Source organism: Neltuma alba, unplaced genomic scaffold (genome assembly GCF_004799145.2).
Source record: "Neltuma alba isolate B1F8T4 unplaced genomic scaffold, ASM479914v2 tig00012135_pilon, whole genome shotgun sequence".
Taxonomy (NCBI): domain Eukaryota; kingdom Viridiplantae; phylum Streptophyta; class Magnoliopsida; order Fabales; family Fabaceae; genus Neltuma; species Neltuma alba.
Genome location: NW_021636686.1, coordinates 120585 through 140530, shown reverse-complemented (window position 1 = coordinate 140530; position 19946 = coordinate 120585). Strand labels below are relative to the sequence as shown.

Here is a 19946-nt window from a genome sequence, read left to right as displayed (position 1 = left end):
TTTGTATGCATATATTGGTATTATCAATTTGTTACAAACGAGAGGTAAAATTGATAATGTTTGAAAGGATATATTTTCAAAAGATTGTGGGCCAAAAAAACAAAAAGTTCTCAAAAGGTACTGCCTAGTTACTAAATTCATGGTATCCATTGTCAGTGTTAGCGAAGAACAACGTTACTTCACAAATTGCTTTCTTGCATTGATTAATTTAGTGTGTTTGTGTGTGTAACTGTGTATTTAACAAGTAATGATAATTTTCAAGTTTGAATTTTTTATTTATTAAAATATGGGAATAGTAGATCTTGAAAAGTCAGACATGCACAATAATTCTTGAAAGTATTATAAGAAGGTCTCAAAAAAAAAATTATTAAAAAGTCATATTAATAAGTTAAAAGTTATTATTTTTTACTTTAAAACTTATTATTACATGCTGTTTAATTGTTATTAAGGTTTTTTAATAATAATTTTTTTGGATAATTTTTTTCATAATTCTTTGACATTCTCAAAAGATACTGTCATTCTGTCAAGTTTTGAAAATTGTGGCCTTCTTTTTCCTGAATAATGCTAATACTAATAATAATAATAATAATAAAACATGGCCTTGTTTCTTCTACATGGATAAAGTGTCAGAACATAGTCTTCGAACTTTCTCACTTACAAGATCTGATCCTCAAACACCAGAGTCTCTCTTTGTGTCTTGGAAGGATGGCGGAACAAATCCCATATGGTGTGGCTACAAGTCTCATCAACACGTTGGCTTCAGCAGCCTTCAGAGAGATTGCTTCCATCTATGGGGTGGAGAGAGAGATTGATTGGCTGAAGGAAACTATTGAAGACATTAAAGCTGTGCTCGCTGATGCTGACCAGAAGCAGCACACTGAACAACTCATCCAGCGCTGGATAACCAAACTCAAACAAGTGCTTTATGAAGCAGATGACTTGCTTGATGAGATCCACGATCAACATTTGCTGCGCATGAGGGACGGAAAAGGAAAGGGAAAGGGAAAGGTACGTGACTTCTTCTCATGCTCCAACCCAGTTGCTTTACGCGGCAAAATTGCTCGCAACATTAGAAAGATTAGAGCGCAATTTAACGATGTTGCTGAAACTATGTCAAAGTTGAATTTAGATCGAAGAGTTGTTGAAAAGAAGCGTGAAAAGAGTAACTGGAGGGAAACTAGTTCTTTTGTGCTCCAAGAGGATGTGGTTGGTAGGGAGGGAAACAAGAAGGACATAATTGATTTGTTGTTCAATCCTAATGGCGATCAAAATGTTTCCTTGGTTTCTATTGTCGGCATTGGGGGCTTGGGCAAAACTGCTCTTGCTCAGTTGGTGTTCAATGATGCCGACGTGCAACGTTTTTTCAACAAGCGAATGTGGGTGTGTGTTTCTGAAGACTTTGATGTGAAATTTCTTGTGAGAAAGATAGTAGAATCATTACTTAACAAAAAAGAGGACGATCAACAATTACAGTTACTTCAAAATAAACTTCAAGAGAATTTGAATGGCCAAAGATATTTGTTAGTCCTTGATGACGTGTGGAATGAGGATCCCGAAAAGTGGCTGCATTTGAAAAATTATTTGATGTGTGGTGCCCAAGGTAGTAAGATTTTAGTGACTACACGCAATCAAGGAGTAAGCAATGTAATGGATGTAAAAATGCCATATCTTTTGGAAGGATTAAAAAATGACCAATCTTGGAGTTTGTTGAAAAGATTGGCATTTGACCAAGGTAAAATGATGACCCAAAATCTTGAGTGTATTGGCCAAAAAATTGCGGAAAAATGTGCCGGTGTTCCACTGGGAATAAGAGTTATGGGAAGGTTGTTGCGATCAAAATCTTTGGAAAGTGATTGGGAAGCAATCTTGGAAGGTGACTTTTGGAATACACTTGTAAATGAGAATTCAGTTATGCCAATTTTAAAGTTGAGTTATGACAATTTGGCAATTGAATTAAAACAGTGTTTTGCTTATTGTTCTTTATACCCAAAAGGTAGGAAATATGGAAAGGATGAATTGATTGACTTGTGGATGGCACAAGGCTTCCTTGAAAACAAAGATGAGAACAATCAATGTCTTGAAGACGTTGGTGAAGAGTATGTTCGTATTTTGTCGATGAAATCGTTTTTGCAAGACATTGAGATGGATGAATTAGGTGAAATAAAATATTTTAAAATGCATGATTTGATGCACGACTTGTCCCAATCAGTTGCTACCTCTGATTATTGCCTACATGTTGAGGGGAGAAAAAATCTTGCGAGGTGTCCTATCCATGCTTCTTTTGAGAAAAACAACTCCCTTGATTCATTGAAAATGCTGGATCCAAGTAGATTGAGAACTTTTCTTGAAATAAATAGAAAAGGTGAAAGGAATCCGTCCGATTTTTTTGAGTTCAAACGCTTACGTAGTCTGAATTTATCATTGCATGGTGGGATGAGAGATTTGCCTAAATCAATAGGTAAAATGAGCCATTTGAGGTATCTTAATCTCTCCTTTTGTTCTCAGTTGACTTGCTTGCCCGAAAGTATAAGCAGCCTAGTCCATTTGCAAGCATTGATATTGAATTGGTGTGGCCATCTTAAATTTTCTGGAGATATTATCACAAAGTTGATAAATTTGCGCCAACTTGATATAAAAGGTTGCAAGGCCTTTGAAGCTGGGATGCCCATCGGGTTAGACAGGATGACTACCATGCAAAGGTTGTCACATTTCATAGTCGGTAGTGATGATAAAGTGACAAAGAAGGCCAAATTGAATGAATTAAAAGAACTAAACCTTAGAGGTAAGTTAGTCATTGAGAAACTTGGTTCAGTGATGGATGTGGAGGAAGAGTCTGGGGATGTTAATTTGATAGCAAAGAAAAACCTCATTTCCTTGACCCTAAAATGGGGAGACCATCCAGAGATGAAAAACAATGATGCTACAAGATTATTGAAAAATCTCCGCCCTCATCAAAATTTGAAGGCTTTGATAATAGAAAAGTACCCGGGAGGATGCCTTTCCCGATGGCTTTTGTCGTGTACAAATCTAGTTGAATTGAAGCTCTCCAGTATGAGAACTTGTCAATACTTGCCACCATTGGAAGGACTTGTTTGTCTCAAGACTCTTCACATCAAGTTCATGCATAAATTGGAGTGCATATATTATAAGGGACGTTCCTCTTCAACTTACTTCTTCCCATCTTTGGATGAATTAAAAATTGAGTGCTGTGGAAGTTTGAGGGGGTGGCAAAGGGAGGATAATGTCCGAACTACAAGAGATAATGGGTGGCATCATTCACTACCTCCATTTTCACGTCTTTCATCTTTACAAATTGATGCATGCCCAAACCTAAGTTGCATGCCTACTTTTCCAAATCTCGTGAGCCATCTGGAATTAATTGACTCTAGCACAAAGCCATTGGTAGACACATTAAATATGAGCACAATTGGGCCATCAACATCAGATGATATGACCCCTTCTCTCTCCATGCTTAAGTCTCTTCACATTGAAGGGATAGACATGGAAGCATTACCAGAGGAATGGATGCAAAATCTCTCCTCTCTTAAACATCTTTCGATTGCCGATTTTTCAAGTCTAGAGAAACCATTTCATCATATGCGAAATCTATCTTCTGCACTTGAAGCATTCACTGTTGGCATCCTTGGTTCATGGTATGGTGATGAGGATTATAATGTAAAATGCCAAGACCTTTGTTGCCTACATTCTCTCCAAAAAATCGAATTTACTTCTTGTCATGACCTCAAGGTTTTACCGGACTGGATTTGTGATCTCCCATCGCTTCGATTTATCCACATTCAGTTCTGTAAAAAGTTGGAGTCGTTTCCTGAAAGAATGTGTTGCCTCACTAATTTACAAACGCTACGGCTGGGTCAAGCTTCTCCACTTTTAAAGGAAAGATGCAAGAGAGAGAAAGGAGCAGAGTGGCCAAAAATTGCCCACATTCCACATGTACGGATCAACGGGCATCAAATCTAACTCCTCATTGCATACATCTAAAGGTATACTCATGAGTAACTATTATGTCGTTAAAACAAAAGCACCTTGTATGATATCTATAACTACTTTATTTAAAATAAAGAAATACTACCCCACTTGTTTTCACCTTCATGCAAGAATTCAGTACTGGAATGTTTCCAAGTTGTTAAACTCCACTCCTCTTACTAATTAACGTTTCATTGCAGCTGACCTTTGTTTCCAAGAGAATAAGGCCTCGCAGAACATGCTCTGTTCACTGACTCTTTAAAACAAGGTACTTCGCTTGATGCTCACTGTCGTATTCGCCAACTAAATCAGGTTATGTCCAGTTACAAGGATTATAAAACTTTGAAAACATTCAGACAGGCAATGTATTACTTGATGATTAGTTGCATTTGCTCTGTTTACACGAAAATTAGATAACAATTGAAAGGTGCTCCAGCCTACTTCAAATTTGACGCTTCCCCTGCTACTTTAGTTAATTTCGATATTTTTCTTACTCAGTGATCATGATTTCATGGTTTTGATTTAAATTCGTCAGTTTTAGTCATATTTATTTACAATAAAAGGAATTATGATCTTCTAATTATTTTTTAACTTGGCGGGTTTTCAATTTGACATGATTTGAGGGCATTTGGTTAGAAATCAAACTATAATTTTAAAAGTGTTTCTCTGGTATATAAAGTAAATATGTGACTTTTGTGAAAGCATCTTTTTAAAGTGCCTTTTTGTTTAACCAAACACCCTCAAAGTAAGAGGAAAACCTGTTAGACACCTGAGTTTATTCATACGAGCACATATTTGATCCATTTTATGAAGGCAAGGCTTCTTAAATGGGTTGAATGTTGAAGAGGGTTAAAAAACCAAACAAGCAGGAAAGGATTAAAGTTTTTTAAGGGGTACCAAGAAAAAGATTAAAGTATTTTAACAGATGTGTTAAGCCTATAGCTGTAATAATAGTTTGTTGTGTCCCTTATTATTATCATTTAACACTGATTAATTACTATCTCTTACAAATTTAAATTCCAGGTCAAGATATTCAGGTTGATCTTGCGAGTTATGACTACTGCATTTTAAGCAAGTTATTTTCTCATTGAGTTGAAATATGAAAAATTGGGTTACAAATTAGATCACCATGTCTTCTTATTCTTAATTGATTTTAGTTTGTTGCTCAATTTCAAAATTGGATGAATGTGATAAGGAAATTACATTCCTACTCTGAATTTGAATTCAGTTGCAAATGAATTATATCGCTGGCTGTTCTAGTTTGAAAGCCTAGATATTTTGAGCTCCAAACGGGGGAAAAAACATCTCATATTTATTGAGTTCGTCTACAGTTTCAATGTGTCTGATTAGAATATCCTTTTGTTTTGCTTTTTCCATTTATCCCTTTGTTGATAGTTGAGTCGCTGGTCTCAGATGAATGAAAGGTTCATTGGGCTCAACAAATTATGCAGATTTGTGTGCAGCGAAGCCATTGCAGCAGATATCAAATCTGATAGATCTTTCTCTCAATATACATTCATAGCAGAGAACCAGCAATTTGCCTTCGGAAGATTGAAGCCAAATGACAATAAACTGCGGGTCTCACCCTCTTGATCTTTTCCATAATCTTCATTTAGTTATTGAACTATAATATACGTACATGCTTCCCATAAAAGCCTAATTTACGCATGAGGCTAATCTACGTTCATGTTTAGATGATATATTTGTCTTTTCTTAATGTGCATTATTCCTAAGAATATTGTAATGATTTTTGATGCAGTGGAATTTCTTAGAATTGGTCCTGTGGTTTTTTTCCCTGGATGTTAGGGAGTTTTCCACGTTAAATCTAATGTCATTTGTACTTTGTTTTATACAGTAATAGATTAGAGGTAAATAAGCATTTTTTTTTTGGCTTTGATATTTAACAAACCAAAGACTCTCTGAATTTGAGCTGTATAACCTACATTGCAAACTATTAGTAAAAGAGTAGCTTGCAGAAAATTTTAATGACACATCAACACATTTGGATTAATAAATAATATAATGTTATACAGGATTATTTTCAAGAGATTAACAATTGTTATAATTAATTAATTTACCTAACTTTTTTTATCAATCCAAATTAGCTCAAAATAGCTCCTGTATTTTTGGGGGGGGGGGGGACAAAGGGTACTTTCTTTTTATCCCCTGCCTTATCTAGAACAAGAGTATCAATTTGCAAAGTTGTACTTGTTATACTCCTCTCTGGTCCCAATATGATACTTTTTTTTTAGATCACTCTAATCATTTTTTTTTTAATTCTCTCCTTCCTTTCTACTTAATTATTGCTAAGAAAATATCAGCAGGGTTAATTTAAAAAAAAATTGATAAACATATGAAATAAATCTTATATATAAAGTCAATATTAACTCTCTAAATGGGTTCTACATTAAAGACCAGATAAGTATTAAATTGTCTCGTTAGTTTTACATGAGCATATGTCTCTTTTCACTCTAACTGTATATCATCAATGTTACTAGCTAGATCACGATTATTATTGACACATAAACAGAAGTATATATGCATATTAACTTTATAGCTACTTTGACAGAATATTGGGTCCTAATAATGTTAGTACACTTGTAAAATAAGTCATGATCATTTGCCAGCAAGTTCTTACTACATTTTCAACATGATTAATAATCATAATTAACATGAATTACTCCGAACAACTGTATTCTATACTAATAGAATGCATGATTTGACATTATTTTGCTTAATTAGGTGAATGAACAAGTTGTCGTATACATCTATTTATTTATTTATTAACCTATAGTTATGTGCCCCTTCATTAATGATAAGATTATATATATTGACCCAATACCTAAATAATTGGATAGATTTTTGTTTTTTGATTCAGGGTTGACTTGGTAAACACCAATTGGAGTTTATTTTGGTAAAGAAGAAACCTATATAATTTTATCTTATGTATAGGACGGCAAATTTGGATTCATTTTCTTCCAAACATTTATTAGCTAACTCTTCGTTGGAATTTTATAGTAAACTTGTGCAGTTCAGGAACATAAGAATCAATTCTAATTACAACTCTTTAGAAAGTTCTAGAAATAATTAAAGAATACCCCACTAAATTAGAAAAAATCTTAAATTGTATTGACTCTCTATTAAAATATAATAACTTTGTAACTTTATCTCTATTTAATATACATCTTTCCAAAAAAAAAACATTTATTCTTATTTATAAGGCAGAGAGAGATTTTTTTTAGTCATATTTATAGCTCATCTCATTAAATTTTTAATGTAAATATATTATTTTTTCTTTCATTTATTATAGTGTAAATAATTTTTTTTAAAGGTGTATATATTAAATAGAAATAAAGTTAAAAAGTTACTATATTTTAAAGAAGAGTTAATATAATTTAAGTTTTTTTTAAAGGTGTAGTATGTTAGAAGTCCTATAAATAGAACCAGAAGAGTAACTATCTATACTATAATAAATGAAGGGCAAAATAGTATATTCATATTAAAAATTTAACAAGGTGACTGATGACTTATAAATAGGATCCAAAAAAATCTTGTCTCTTTATTTTATAAATAAGACCAAAGAAGCATATTTCATGTGTCCTAATAAATGATTAACATCCCATGACTCTCTTCTTGTAAAAATTTAAAAAATTTAATGGAAGGACTGAAAGAAATAAAAATGTTTTAGATATCAATTAGCCTAAAATATTTTCTGGGATGGTAAATAAATAAAAAAGGCACTTATAGTTAAGGATGAAAGGATTATCACTTTTTTCCATCTCTAACTCGATACACATCTAGTTTACATGAAAAGTAAAGTTCACATACATAAGATTCTGTTGGAAAATAATAAATGTACTAATTATTGCTGGCAAAAAAAAAATATGATAACCATTGAATATTATCCACCTATATCTAAAATTTGATATGTTTAATATGAAATTCTAAATGAGATTGATATAGATGTGCTGCAAAAAGGGTGCAAAGTTTAAGTAAATTCTATGTATTTGATTTTCTTTTTTCTTTGCTTTAAGGACGTCAAATAAAATTTGTGGCAAAGAAAAAAGGACATCAAATAAAATTAGAACGAGGTAATTCTTTCTAATCAAAAATTGGAAATCATTTTTTAAACAATTTTCCGTATAAACCATTAAGCAAAAGTAAAGAATTATTTATAAATCAGGTATGTATAATAAAGCTTGTTATATACTCCTCCGGTCCTTAATATAGGATCCAATTCTTGAGTTGGTTTTGGTCCTAAATATAAGACCCATTTCTTATATTTATCAATTTTCTCTAAATTACCCTATAAATACTCTCTCAACCATAATCAAGTAGAAGAGGGAGAGGGGTATTAAGAAAGATAATTATGGTATTTTGGAAAAAATGCGTCACTTTTCTTATAATTAACTAACTTACCTAACTTCTTTAATCTAACCAAATTAGTTAAATGGGTCTTATATTAAGAACCGGAGGAGTATTTGATATATAATTAGGCTGGCAGCAAAAAAAAAAAGATATATAATTACATAAAATTATGTGTGTTAATAATTAAACGGACCCAATAAATTAATTAAAATACGAGACTCTACATAATTGTGTATTAAATTAGACAAGACAAAACTATAATGATTGTGTATTCCATAAAATCACAATCATTGTCACGCCATACGAATCCTGTCTATTGCGTGGACTTTGGTAAAAATTATTATTCCAAAAATTGATTCTTTCTTTTCAGTTTAAAATCAGGAAAATAAAATTAGAGGAATAATAATGAGTCCATGTTTGGATCTGTGGTCAAAATCGCCCACATGTGGCAATTTAATCCGATTATGGGCGGTTCTACCCTTTGGATCACCAAACGCAGCCTTTCTAGACAGTCACGCGTTCCTTACCCCCAAAATGACAAATATTCTTGCCCCTGGGACTCATCCATATGCAAAATCCAAACGACGTCGCTTTCATGGTCATGCATATTCACGATTCTGATTCGTTGTTTTACGCTACTTTATGGCGCGTGTAGTCACTGTTGCCGTCTTTGCTATTTTCGAACTCCATCCCTCCCCCATGTGGCCGAATACACAGCCTCATCACGTCGCTTAGGGGTTCGTCTGGAATAACGCCCTCATAGTTCTCTTAATTACAGATTTACACCTCATCTCATATGTCTTGTTTGGATGATCCCTTTTTTATTTCCCAAAAAAAAAATCACTCTTTTTAGTCTTGAATATAAGAGATGAATAACTAATTTATAAATATTAAATATTAAAATATTTTAATATTGTAATTTTATAAAAAATTTGAAATTATCCCTTAATTATAAAAGTTATATTTTTAGTCATTTAACTATAAAATCCTTAAAAAAATAATGATATTGAGATTTTGAATGTTGATAAAACATTTTTAAGTACTAATATATCAAGTTTGATTTTAAAAAAACCATAATCACTACATAAAATTATCATTTAAGACTCATGATTTTGGGATTAAATGATTAAAAATATATTTTTTAAACTTAAGGGATCAAAATGAAACTTTGTATAAAATTAAAGAACTAAAAATGTGCTTTAGTTAATATTAAAACAAAAGGAAGTTTTAACTTATTAGGTGGTATTGGTTATATGGGTCACATGATATCATTATACTTTATCAATACCAAATCCTTAAATAGGTTGTTAGCCAAAGAGTTTTGTTTGATGAACTCATTAAATGCTCTCTTTGATCTTCATCTACTTTTATTTGGAGGATTTCAATCTATCCAATTTACTCTCCTTATCAGTGCCTATACTATGTAACCAATCTCAGACCCGAATAAAGGAGAAGAATTATGTTAGTTTCTTGGCAGCCAACATAAAACTTAACAAATATGTTGGGTTTTTTAAATATCCCCTTTAATCATTTCATTACCCCGTTACTTATATTTTTTTAATATGTGTGATTAATGGAGATCATAAGTTAGGAAAAAATTCATAAATTTAAGGGAAAAATATATTAAAATTTTATATTTATTATTAAAATAAACTTGTCAACGAAATCCTGCATTTAAATCTCAATGTAGTTTTTTCATCTCCCAGCACTTAAACCCTTAACCTACCTTATTTTAAGGAAAGCAAACGATTCATGAGCATTGTTAAAGTTTATATATATCATATCTAAAATACCTCTAAAAATATACTATGTATTATGATGCATTTGGAAATTGGTAAAGGAAAAAAAATGCAAGTGAAGTTTCATTATACATTGGCATTATTTTATTTTATTTTTTTGTAAATGCATAATATAAATGAATTAATTCTCTGTTCACACTCATCATGTGTTGTCATTTTCTATTTTTAAATATAATATATACATTTATTCTTCTCTCAAAGGTAGAACATATGAATTGATCAAGATTTATATGTTGATAAAACATAATATATTGGCATATTAATAATGAGAGTGAGATTGTTTACCAACTCAATCAACAGCTTATTAATAATACAATATCATTATGTATATTAATTTATTTTGCCTATCATAATTTTTACATACTAAAAGCCACATAACAATTGTTAATAGAATATTTAACCTTACATGAGGTAGCATCACTTCTCATAAGTAGAAGAACACAAGTTTGAATCTTAAAAAATATACTTTTTAGGAATATTTTAATTTTAACCCTTTTAGCCTAATAGAGATTAATCTCAAATTCAAAATAATTTGAAAATATTCTGAATTATACATATATATATATATATATATAAAAGAATACTTAGCTTACAAAAACATAAGTTGAACTTCCAAACATTTGTTCGACCTCTTAAATCATATTGAAGTCAGAATAAATATTTTCCCTTCTAAAAAATTTATTTTATTTTTCAATATATGGAATTAGTGTGTCTTGATCTTGACATGACTGTCCTTATATCATCATGTCATCATAAGTGTAAAGTTTTTAAGAAAATGATTATATTATTCATATTTAATATGAGTAATATAAAATGGAAGCACGTCGGTCAAAAGTATACACTAAATATTTCTACCATTTTTAGAGATTTGAAAAAACTAACTTAAAAGTTTGAGGTAAAAATCCTCCATAAGAACCTGTCAAACAAAAACTACCGGATATTAACTAAAACCGTCGTGTCTGATTGTGATTTGGTTTCAATTTTCAAATTCCAGAAGCAGTTTGTCAAAAACATGTTTCAAAACAACTTCTGAAACAAAACTTCATTTCCCCCCATATTTTAAAAATAAAAGATATGTATTTATTTAATTTTTTCTTAATACTTGGTTTATTTCCATCTTTTGCCAAAGATTTGTTTCCATTTAAATGATGACTAGTACTAATAAGATATAAGAGTAAATAATAAGAAAATTATTATTATTAATTATTACAGTAACATGATTAATCAATTAAATCAGTCAACAAAATTACTCACAACAATACCTTCTTTGTATTTTTTTAAAAAGATTAAAATTATTTTAAAAAATCAGTAAAAGGGTATTTTTATCATTTAACTTTATATGAAATTTTAATTTGATCTTTAATTTTATAAAATATATTTTCAGTCATTCAATCTTACAAAGTTAGCTTTAATAATAGCAAATGTTAATATGATAAGCTGTAATGTTGACAGTATATTTTCGAACACTCAAACATTGAATTTGATTTTAAAAAATAAAAATGATTAGATCAGAAAAACTATAATGTTATAATTCTTTGACTCAACATTTTTAATTTTGTTTAATGAAATTAGATGTATTAGGGTTAAATGACAAAAATTACATTTTTGCACTAAAATAATGCATAAATATATTTTATCAATTTAATATATAAAAATATTCATATACAATCATCCATCTAAAATTTATAAAAGTGCAATACCATATTAAATAATAATTATATTGTTTAAAAATTATTAGTATATGAATTATTGTAAAATTATGTGCAATGAAAAATGCCACATATAGCCGGTAAAATATAAGTCAGATTTTATTCAGAAATAGAAATGAAGCCAAACAGGGCATTAGGATTCTAATCAAGCATATGAGTTCAAATGGTAGAAGATTGCAAAATCCAAGGACCCCACAGACCACCAATAATTGATCATTCTCCTAATCCTCCCTGTATTCAAGCTGGCACCATTGTCTCCCTTTTCTTCCTCCTCCTTCGCATCTCTCTCTGCTCTTCATCCTTCCTTCTCTTCCTTCTTTTAGATCCTAAAACCTCCCATAAGTACCCATTTTTCTCAGCTCTCTACTTGCAAATTCCCAATTCCAATGCTTTGACAAGCTTTAAGCTTCAAAAAATGGCTCTTTTCTCTACCAGTCGTTTTCTTCCTCTTCTTCTTCTACTTTCAATATGCCTCTCATTCTTTCTCACATTCGCAGCAGCTTCGAGCTCTGCTAAGTCTATCTATGAAGTTCTTCGCAAACATGGACTCCCCATGGGTCTGCTTCCGAAGGGTGTGAAGGAATTCGACATTGACAAAGAAGGTCGATTCTGGGTGCATCTGGATCAAGCTTGCAATGCCAAATTCGAGAGCGAATTGCATTTCGAACAAAACGTTACGGGGACTTTGAGTTATGGACAGATGGGAGCGTTGTCTGGGATAACGGCGCAGGAGCTATTTCTTTGGTTTCCGGTGAAGGGTATTCGCGTGGACATACCGAGTTCTGGGTTGATTTATTTTGATGTTGGCGTTGTTCGTAAGCAATTCTCTTTGTCCCTGTTCGAGACGCCGCCGGATTGTTTAGCGGCTCCGTCTGGGGAGGCAGATGATTTCCCAGAAGGGGTGATCATGGCGGAATCTGTTTCCAAGGTTTGATTAATCTGATTCTTTCATTTTCTTTGTCTTATGTTTGATTTTTGATTGATTTAGTGTATATGTCGATGCGAACCTCATGGAGCTACGCAGGTATTGAATCGAATATATATATTGAGCAAACACTGTGCATCAACTTGTATTTGCAGCGATATATATCCTGTCATGGTGATAGTGTTTGAACTGTCTCTAGTGTCCGGTATAAAGCGGTTCTTAATCGTGGAGGAAGAACCAAGGCCTAGATTAGCCAAATTCAGCAGTTATTTTTTTTTGGGTTTGGTGGAGGGTCATGTTCTCAACCATTCCTTCATGTGATCTTTTCCTTTTCTTTTGGTGGTTAAGTAGAGTCACTTGAAAACACTGAATAATTGGTTAGGGATGCTTTTGTTTTATCTTTGTCCTCTTATATTGTCATGCAACAAGGGAAAGTTACTTTTTGACTTTACAAACGGAAGAAAGGGCTTTCCACTAGTATGCAGCTACCTAACTGCTTCATGTATTTATAGCGTTTTTCTCAGGTGATCATAATGTTGGGGTCAAGTATGAGTAAGGAGTGATAAAAAAGCCTTTGCGGGCGATAGAATTAGATAGGTTAAAGAGGTGTATGGGTCAAAAGAACTCATAAATTTTATGCCTCAAGGTTAGGGGTCACATTTCTTTTTAGGCCTGAAAGGGTCACAAATTGATATCAAGCTCATTTAGATATTTCCTCTGAAAGTTCAATGGAGACAAAGATATTCCGGATCTTTCTACTATATGAGGTTCTCTCAAGTGCTAACACTAGGAGTGTCTCCCTCCTCTTTCTTCTGTATTAGGAATGATATTCCTTAGTTGGGATGATGACCTCTGGTGTTTTATGTAATTAATAGTTTCATACAAATGATACAATTTCTGAATACCATATCATGCTGTTTGAATTACTTATTACCATGGAAGCAATTGATTGGAAGATTTATCCTGCAATATATTTCATATGCAGAGTCAATCAGGAAAGCTTCGGTATCAGCTTAATCAGGAAAATTTTGGGAGATATGTTCTGTAGATGATGCAAGAGGAGGTGAATTAAGTTGTGTTGTAGTTGGATCATCATGGTTTCTCCAATCATATAGCATATATCTTTGGAGAGCATAAATTAACAGGCGCAGTGTGCTACTTGTTTGTCTTTTCCTTCCTCATATAGTGCAGAGTTAGTGTAGTTATGACAGCCCCTGCATTTCAGTGATTTGTTGAGAAGATACTCGAAAAAGTGCAGCAACATAAAAATTTTGCAGAATCGAGCTTCTTCTAAAGTCGATAAAGCTAGGCCTGAGCATTTGGTTGTGAGGAATTCAGGTAATAAGTCTGAAAAGATTTTTGTTCTATGTTTAGTTCTTTTTTTTTTTTTTTGGTTGATAATATAGATATATTTTGAGATGATGAATTGACTGATCAAGTACTTTAAAATAGACAGAATATGATGCACATTTGTTATGAAGATTTATGAATAAAATTGTGTATTCATTGATACAATATACTTCATATGTTGCCAACCTATATCAAAATTTTAGGGGTCCTTTATTTATTAATGCCATTTCTGAACTACGGTTTGAAGTTTGAGAAGCTTCTTAGGATTCAAATATTGAAATTCGGTGACTTTAATACAATCTGATGTCTGATTAGGGAGAGCCAATTTCTTCAAGGAACTTATGTTTCAACTTCTTGTGCTCAGGTACATTCGCGGTGGACATAATTCAAGGCAGAGGGCTTGAGTAATTTTGGTCTTGTGTATATTCTGATATGGGTTTCTCTGTATATGGATACTTTTTTCTGAGAAACAAATAAAATTTTATATTCTGGAATTTTCATTTCTATCTTTCTTTCAGTATTGCTGCAATAATTCAAGACTACTGTTTTGCTGATGGGATTTACTAACTGGTATCTTCATTATGCTTGCTTTTCTTGGTCTGAAAATGCTCGGATGCATGCAAGATCTTCATAATTGCATGCTTTTTCTTCTTCACATCAAAAAATTCCCTGCTTGTAATCTGAGTGGTATTGACTGTTACTTAAAGTTGATCATGCATGTGGAGACTCCACTTTTCATCTGCATCTATTACCATAGAAGAGAACCAGAAACTTTCTACTCCTCTGGTACTTAATGTAAGACTCAATTAACTAATTTAAGTAGATTAAGTATGTTAGTTAAATTAGTTAATACGGTATATTTTTTCTAAAACATTCTAATCATCTTTCTTAATTCCCTTCCTCTCTATTCTACTTGATTGTTGTTGGAAAAATATCAATAGGGTTAATTTGAAAAAAAAATTAATAAATGTATAAACTATGTCTTATATATAGGACTAATATCAACTCTCAAATTAAGTCTTACATTAAGGACCGGAAGAGTATTTATAATGCATGGTGATGTTGAAAAAGGGAGAATGACATTTGGATCCCTTATAAGGCAATTTATTACTTTTATTACCTTTTTTTTTATAAAAAAAAAGTTAATGTAGTATGTCATAGTTGTCAATCTCAAAAGGATCTTATGTCCAGGAAACTAAAGTGTCAATAAATATTTTACAAGGAATCCAAATGTCAATTTGCCTTTAAAAATATACTATAATGAATAAATGAAGGAATAACAATAGATGATATTGGTTTTATACAGTATAATGATTATTTCTTTAGTCTGTTTATCTCACCCAAAGAAGGAAAATTTTACAGCTCTCTCTTCTATGCATGCACAGCTGAAGTGAGTGTCTAGTTCTTGTTAAAATAGCCTAAGTTACTTTGTCTGTTGTATTGCTGCCTTCCAATTTATTAGTCTTATCTCATCTCATCTGATTAAATGTTCTACTTAAATTGCGATTTCCACTAATAAAAAATAGAAAAGCCGGGTTGCTTTAAGGGCCCCATTTGGTATAAAATAGGAATTGAAATGGGAATCCGAATGAGAAAGCTCTCTCCAAGAAGGCAACTTTTTCTCATTCTTCATCTCATTTATTCATATACTGTACGTACCCTAAAAAAATCAGAACACACAAATAAGAGTTAATTTAGTTGGTAATAAGTCAGTTCATAAGTTACAAAATTGTGGTTTGAATTCTGTTTTTGATGTGAGGACTTTATTTTTGGGTGATTTTTAAACACTCTTTAGATCTGGAGGTATACTCTAGCTTTGGAAAAATCTTCGGAATCCAACTCACCTAATTTTTTGTTTAAAAAAACAAGATAAAAGATCAAAACACTCTTCCAAAGAAAATCTTGAATTATATAAAATGAGTATTCGTTTGAAGTAACGATAATTACAACTAGCTCATAAAGTCATTGGTGTTCTAGAAAATTTTTCCAAACTCAACAAAGAAAGAAAAGCAAGAAAAACAAAAATAAGAAGTAAACGTACATATTTTACTTCAAATACAATATTTTGATGGATGTTCAAACAAAAACAGAAGGAACATTCTTTTACTAGATTTGGAAATATTGGATGTAGGCATCTTGTCACCAAAATGGAAAGGAAGAAAGCTTAAGAGACAAGAAAGATGTTGTAGTGGGAATTAGAAACAAGGGAGAGTGGAGGTGGGCTATAGTCAGGATTAAATGTAGAGTTAATTGGGGACAGGCGTGTGGAAGATATTTTATGTTAAAAGGTTTGCGCATTTATTACAACAAGAATGAAGGAACCAACCAAGGTAAACAGGGCCAATGACTTCCAATTCCTTGCTTTCACAAAATTAACAGTATAGTATTTTCTTTATTGAAGAATTGCAATAAAATTACCAAAAAAAATAATTACTAAAATTTTTTAATGGCAACTGAATAACTTATGATAACAAGTTTTAAGATAAGAAATGAAAACTTCTCATTTGTTATTAGAACTTTTTATAGTTTTTTTTTTTTGAAATTTTATTGCAATTATCTCTTTCTTTTTTTATCCTATTTATATAACATTTCTAATATTTTTTATTAGAATTAAGAAAGATGTTAAAAATCTTATTAACTTTGTATTAAAATTTATTAATTTTCTAGCCTTATTCCCACCTAATATGAGGGAATGGATGAGAATTGAGAAGTCTTAGAATAAATCTTAAAATAATAAATTAGGGATGAAACAGCACATTCACATAATAAATTTAATGACGTAACTTATATTAAGAATGAAAAATACCTTCTCTTTATTCTATAAATAAGCTCGAAGGGGTAGCTAAAAAGAAATCAACCAAAAATAGTGCAATTATAAAATATGAGCTTTTTATAATCATATTATCTTGTGTACTAGTATTTCTGTAGTATTGAATACATGGCCATTAGAGTGAATTTATTTTTGGCGGATTGATCAAAGTTAGGTGTGTGGTTAGTGGGAGTTGGTTGATGAACTCAATCTTATCCTGTAGATGTGCTAAATGGGGTGCTTACTTTTGTTTTTGTTTTTTGGTTTTTTTTTTTTTGGAAAACCAAACTTTATATGGTTAAAGTAGCCAGTTTCTAATTCTATATATAAAATACAGATTACTAAATTATGTAAATAAAAAAATTGGTTAAAGTTGATTAAGGGTAATCAACAGGTAAAAAAAATGCATACTATCTTTTAAAAATACCTTTATTTAGAGAGAGAGAGAGGCTGAAAGAGAGAATAAAAGGGGAAAAAAGATATGGGTGAAAGAAAATTAATGCAGAAATATAGTAACATGTAATTAACAAGGCAAAAAATGAAAAAAGTTGAAGTTTAAAACATCCATTAAATGTATTTCATAAATATGATCATGCTTATCTCAAAAACTAACTCTTATATACAAGACTAGAGGGAAAGCCACTATCATCACTGGTTCAAAGAGGAAAAATTATGATCAGAAAATAAAAAGGATCATTCACTGGTAATAACACGTAGGAGGAAAGTGAATAAGCCATAAGTTTGACATATGCCGCAAAGATGAAGTTGCTGCAATATTCTGAAAGCTCAAGAGGATCATGTCTATCTCTTGAACTGGATAAAGGCGTTTCAAAGCAGTGAGGAGCCAATCAATTAGGCCAGAATTTGCAGAAGAGGAATGAACAGATAGATAGAGGGACAAGCAAACCCCACAATGGGGTGCTTACCTGTGTTGTATTGCTATTTGACACTTAAACTAACAAAATAGACGTCAATCAACTGTGTGTGTGTTTTGCTGTGATTGGTGACTTTTGTAATCATTAATTAATGCTTTAATTTATTTTTAAATCAATCCATCAGGTGTTGGTGAGATGCCTACTGCCACATGGATCAGCGTAAGCACCACTAACTTCTTTATTATTATTATTATTATTTTTTGAAAGAGAGAATTTCATTGAGTCCCTCAAAAGAAATTTCTTTTGCAGTTCAGTCCCAAAAGATTCTAAAACCTCCTTGGGTTTTTAATTGAAAATGACTTTTAATTTGCACTTAAGGTAAATGCCCCTTGCCAATTGAAAAAAGAAAATCCTGCATGATGATCATGGGCGTCAACGATTGTTGAAGTTATCGGCACTTATGCTAGAGCCATTGTTAGTCAACCAGCAGCATGAGTTCATGTCACTAAGTCACTAAGTGAAATGTTCTTAAAATGACTAATATAGAGCTTCAACAAATGACCAATGGATCATTAATGCCTTATAATATTATAATACAATTATATATATTAAATTTAACTTTAAAATCATTTTGTAAATTTCATAAAAGTTATTGCGATTTTGTTTCAATGAAGATATTCTAATATAGTTGTCAACAGAATTGTTCATTTATAAATATTATGAATTTGCTATAATAAAATTGTCACCTTATGGAGAGTTTGGGAACTCCCAAAATCACTTTAAAAAATATTTTTACGTAAGTCGAGATAAAATTCATCTCATATGTTTATTTCAAACTCTGTAAAATCATTTCTGAAAAGTTATTCCAAGCACCTTCTTATCATCTTGAGAACATTTCACTAAAAACCTTCTTTTTAGACACTTGTATGAAATTTCCAAAAAAAAAAAAATTGGTAAATACTTCAGTCTTTTCCTAACCCCCAACTTATTTCAAACTTTCCCACTACCTACTTGTACAATATACTTCTAAATTTACAACAACAAAAAAATATTCATAAATTGTGATTCGCCCAAATTCTTGTGTGAGATATAGAACGTATGATTTTACATTTGCTCTCATTTTTTAAGATGTTTTTATTTATCTCATAAATCATTAATAAAATCTTATCACACCATCCAAATTTTTTTATGCCTCTCCTGTGAGTTGCATCAGAAAGATCTTTAATTACATAAAATCTAGTCAAGTATATATTAAATTATCCATTTTTTCTACTGACTATATTCCATATTAGATACATATTTTTTGTTGATTTAAATTAGGACTCATTTTATCCCAAAAAAAATTTGAAAGTCATGCAAAACCTTATCTCCGTGTTTGATTTATTATTTTTATCAAATCCATCAACACCTTACACTATCAATTGTATCATTTTCATCATATGAAACATAGATTTTAAATGTTTGTATATCACAAACTTCTTTTTCCTCCCCTTAGCTACTCCTTTAATATGATAAGGTTTGAAAAGGTCATAAAAGTGGCTATTGAATGTGGATACACAAATCCAGAGGCCAATTGATAATCAACAGAACAAGAAGCTGATGAAGCATCCTAGATTGAAATTTGTCGTCTTATACATGAGTGACTGATTGTGAGGGAAAATGATAATTCCAGAAAAGACAAAAACAATATGAAACATAGAGGTTTGTGACAATGGCAACAAACCGCGTGAGGGTTGCGTCAACCAGCACTGCCCTTATCAATATATGTAGGTCCCATAGTCAAACCTAAACCTCTTTCTTATTGACTTTCATCTGTCGTGCTTTTGGATCAGACCTTCATTTCTTGGTACATGTTTGTTTGTTTCTTTTACAGGGCAAGATAAACGTTTGAAAGAATTCATCTTATATTAGTTTATAATATAAGAGTTAGTTGATTAATTTGAATAAATTAAAAAATTAGTTTAGTTAGTTGTTTGTAAAAAAATAGGTATTATCTTTTCTAGAATATCCTTGCTAATCAAATATATTGGTTAGAACTATCATTATTACAAAGACTACCTTAAAAAAAAAGATAAATATGATAAATAAAATGAATTGGGATCTCATATTTAAGATCAAAATAAAAGT

The 19946-nt window shown here is 31.4% G+C and overlaps 2 protein-coding genes across 2 annotated transcripts; both read left to right on the top strand.

The window, feature by feature from the left end:
• The first annotated feature begins 705 nt into the window (after nt 1–705).
• LOC114723331 (putative disease resistance protein RGA1) lies at nt 706–5577 on the top strand. Its single transcript, XM_028909526.1, has 2 exons — nt 706–3675; nt 5380–5577. Exons 1-2 carry the CDS (start codon nt 706–708, stop codon nt 5575–5577), a joined length of 3168 nt encoding a protein of 1055 aa, XP_028765359.1.
• Nucleotides 5578–12228: 6651 nt separating this feature from the next.
• On the top strand, nt 12229–14641 carry LOC114723362 (uncharacterized). Its single transcript, XM_028909557.1, has 3 exons — nt 12229–12788; nt 13771–14123; nt 14500–14641. Exons 1-2 carry the CDS (start codon nt 12276–12278, stop codon nt 13831–13833), a joined length of 576 nt encoding a protein of 191 aa, XP_028765390.1. The 5' UTR covers nt 12229–12275; the 3' UTR covers nt 13834–14123; nt 14500–14641.
• Nucleotides 14642–19946: the final 5305 nt, after the last annotated feature.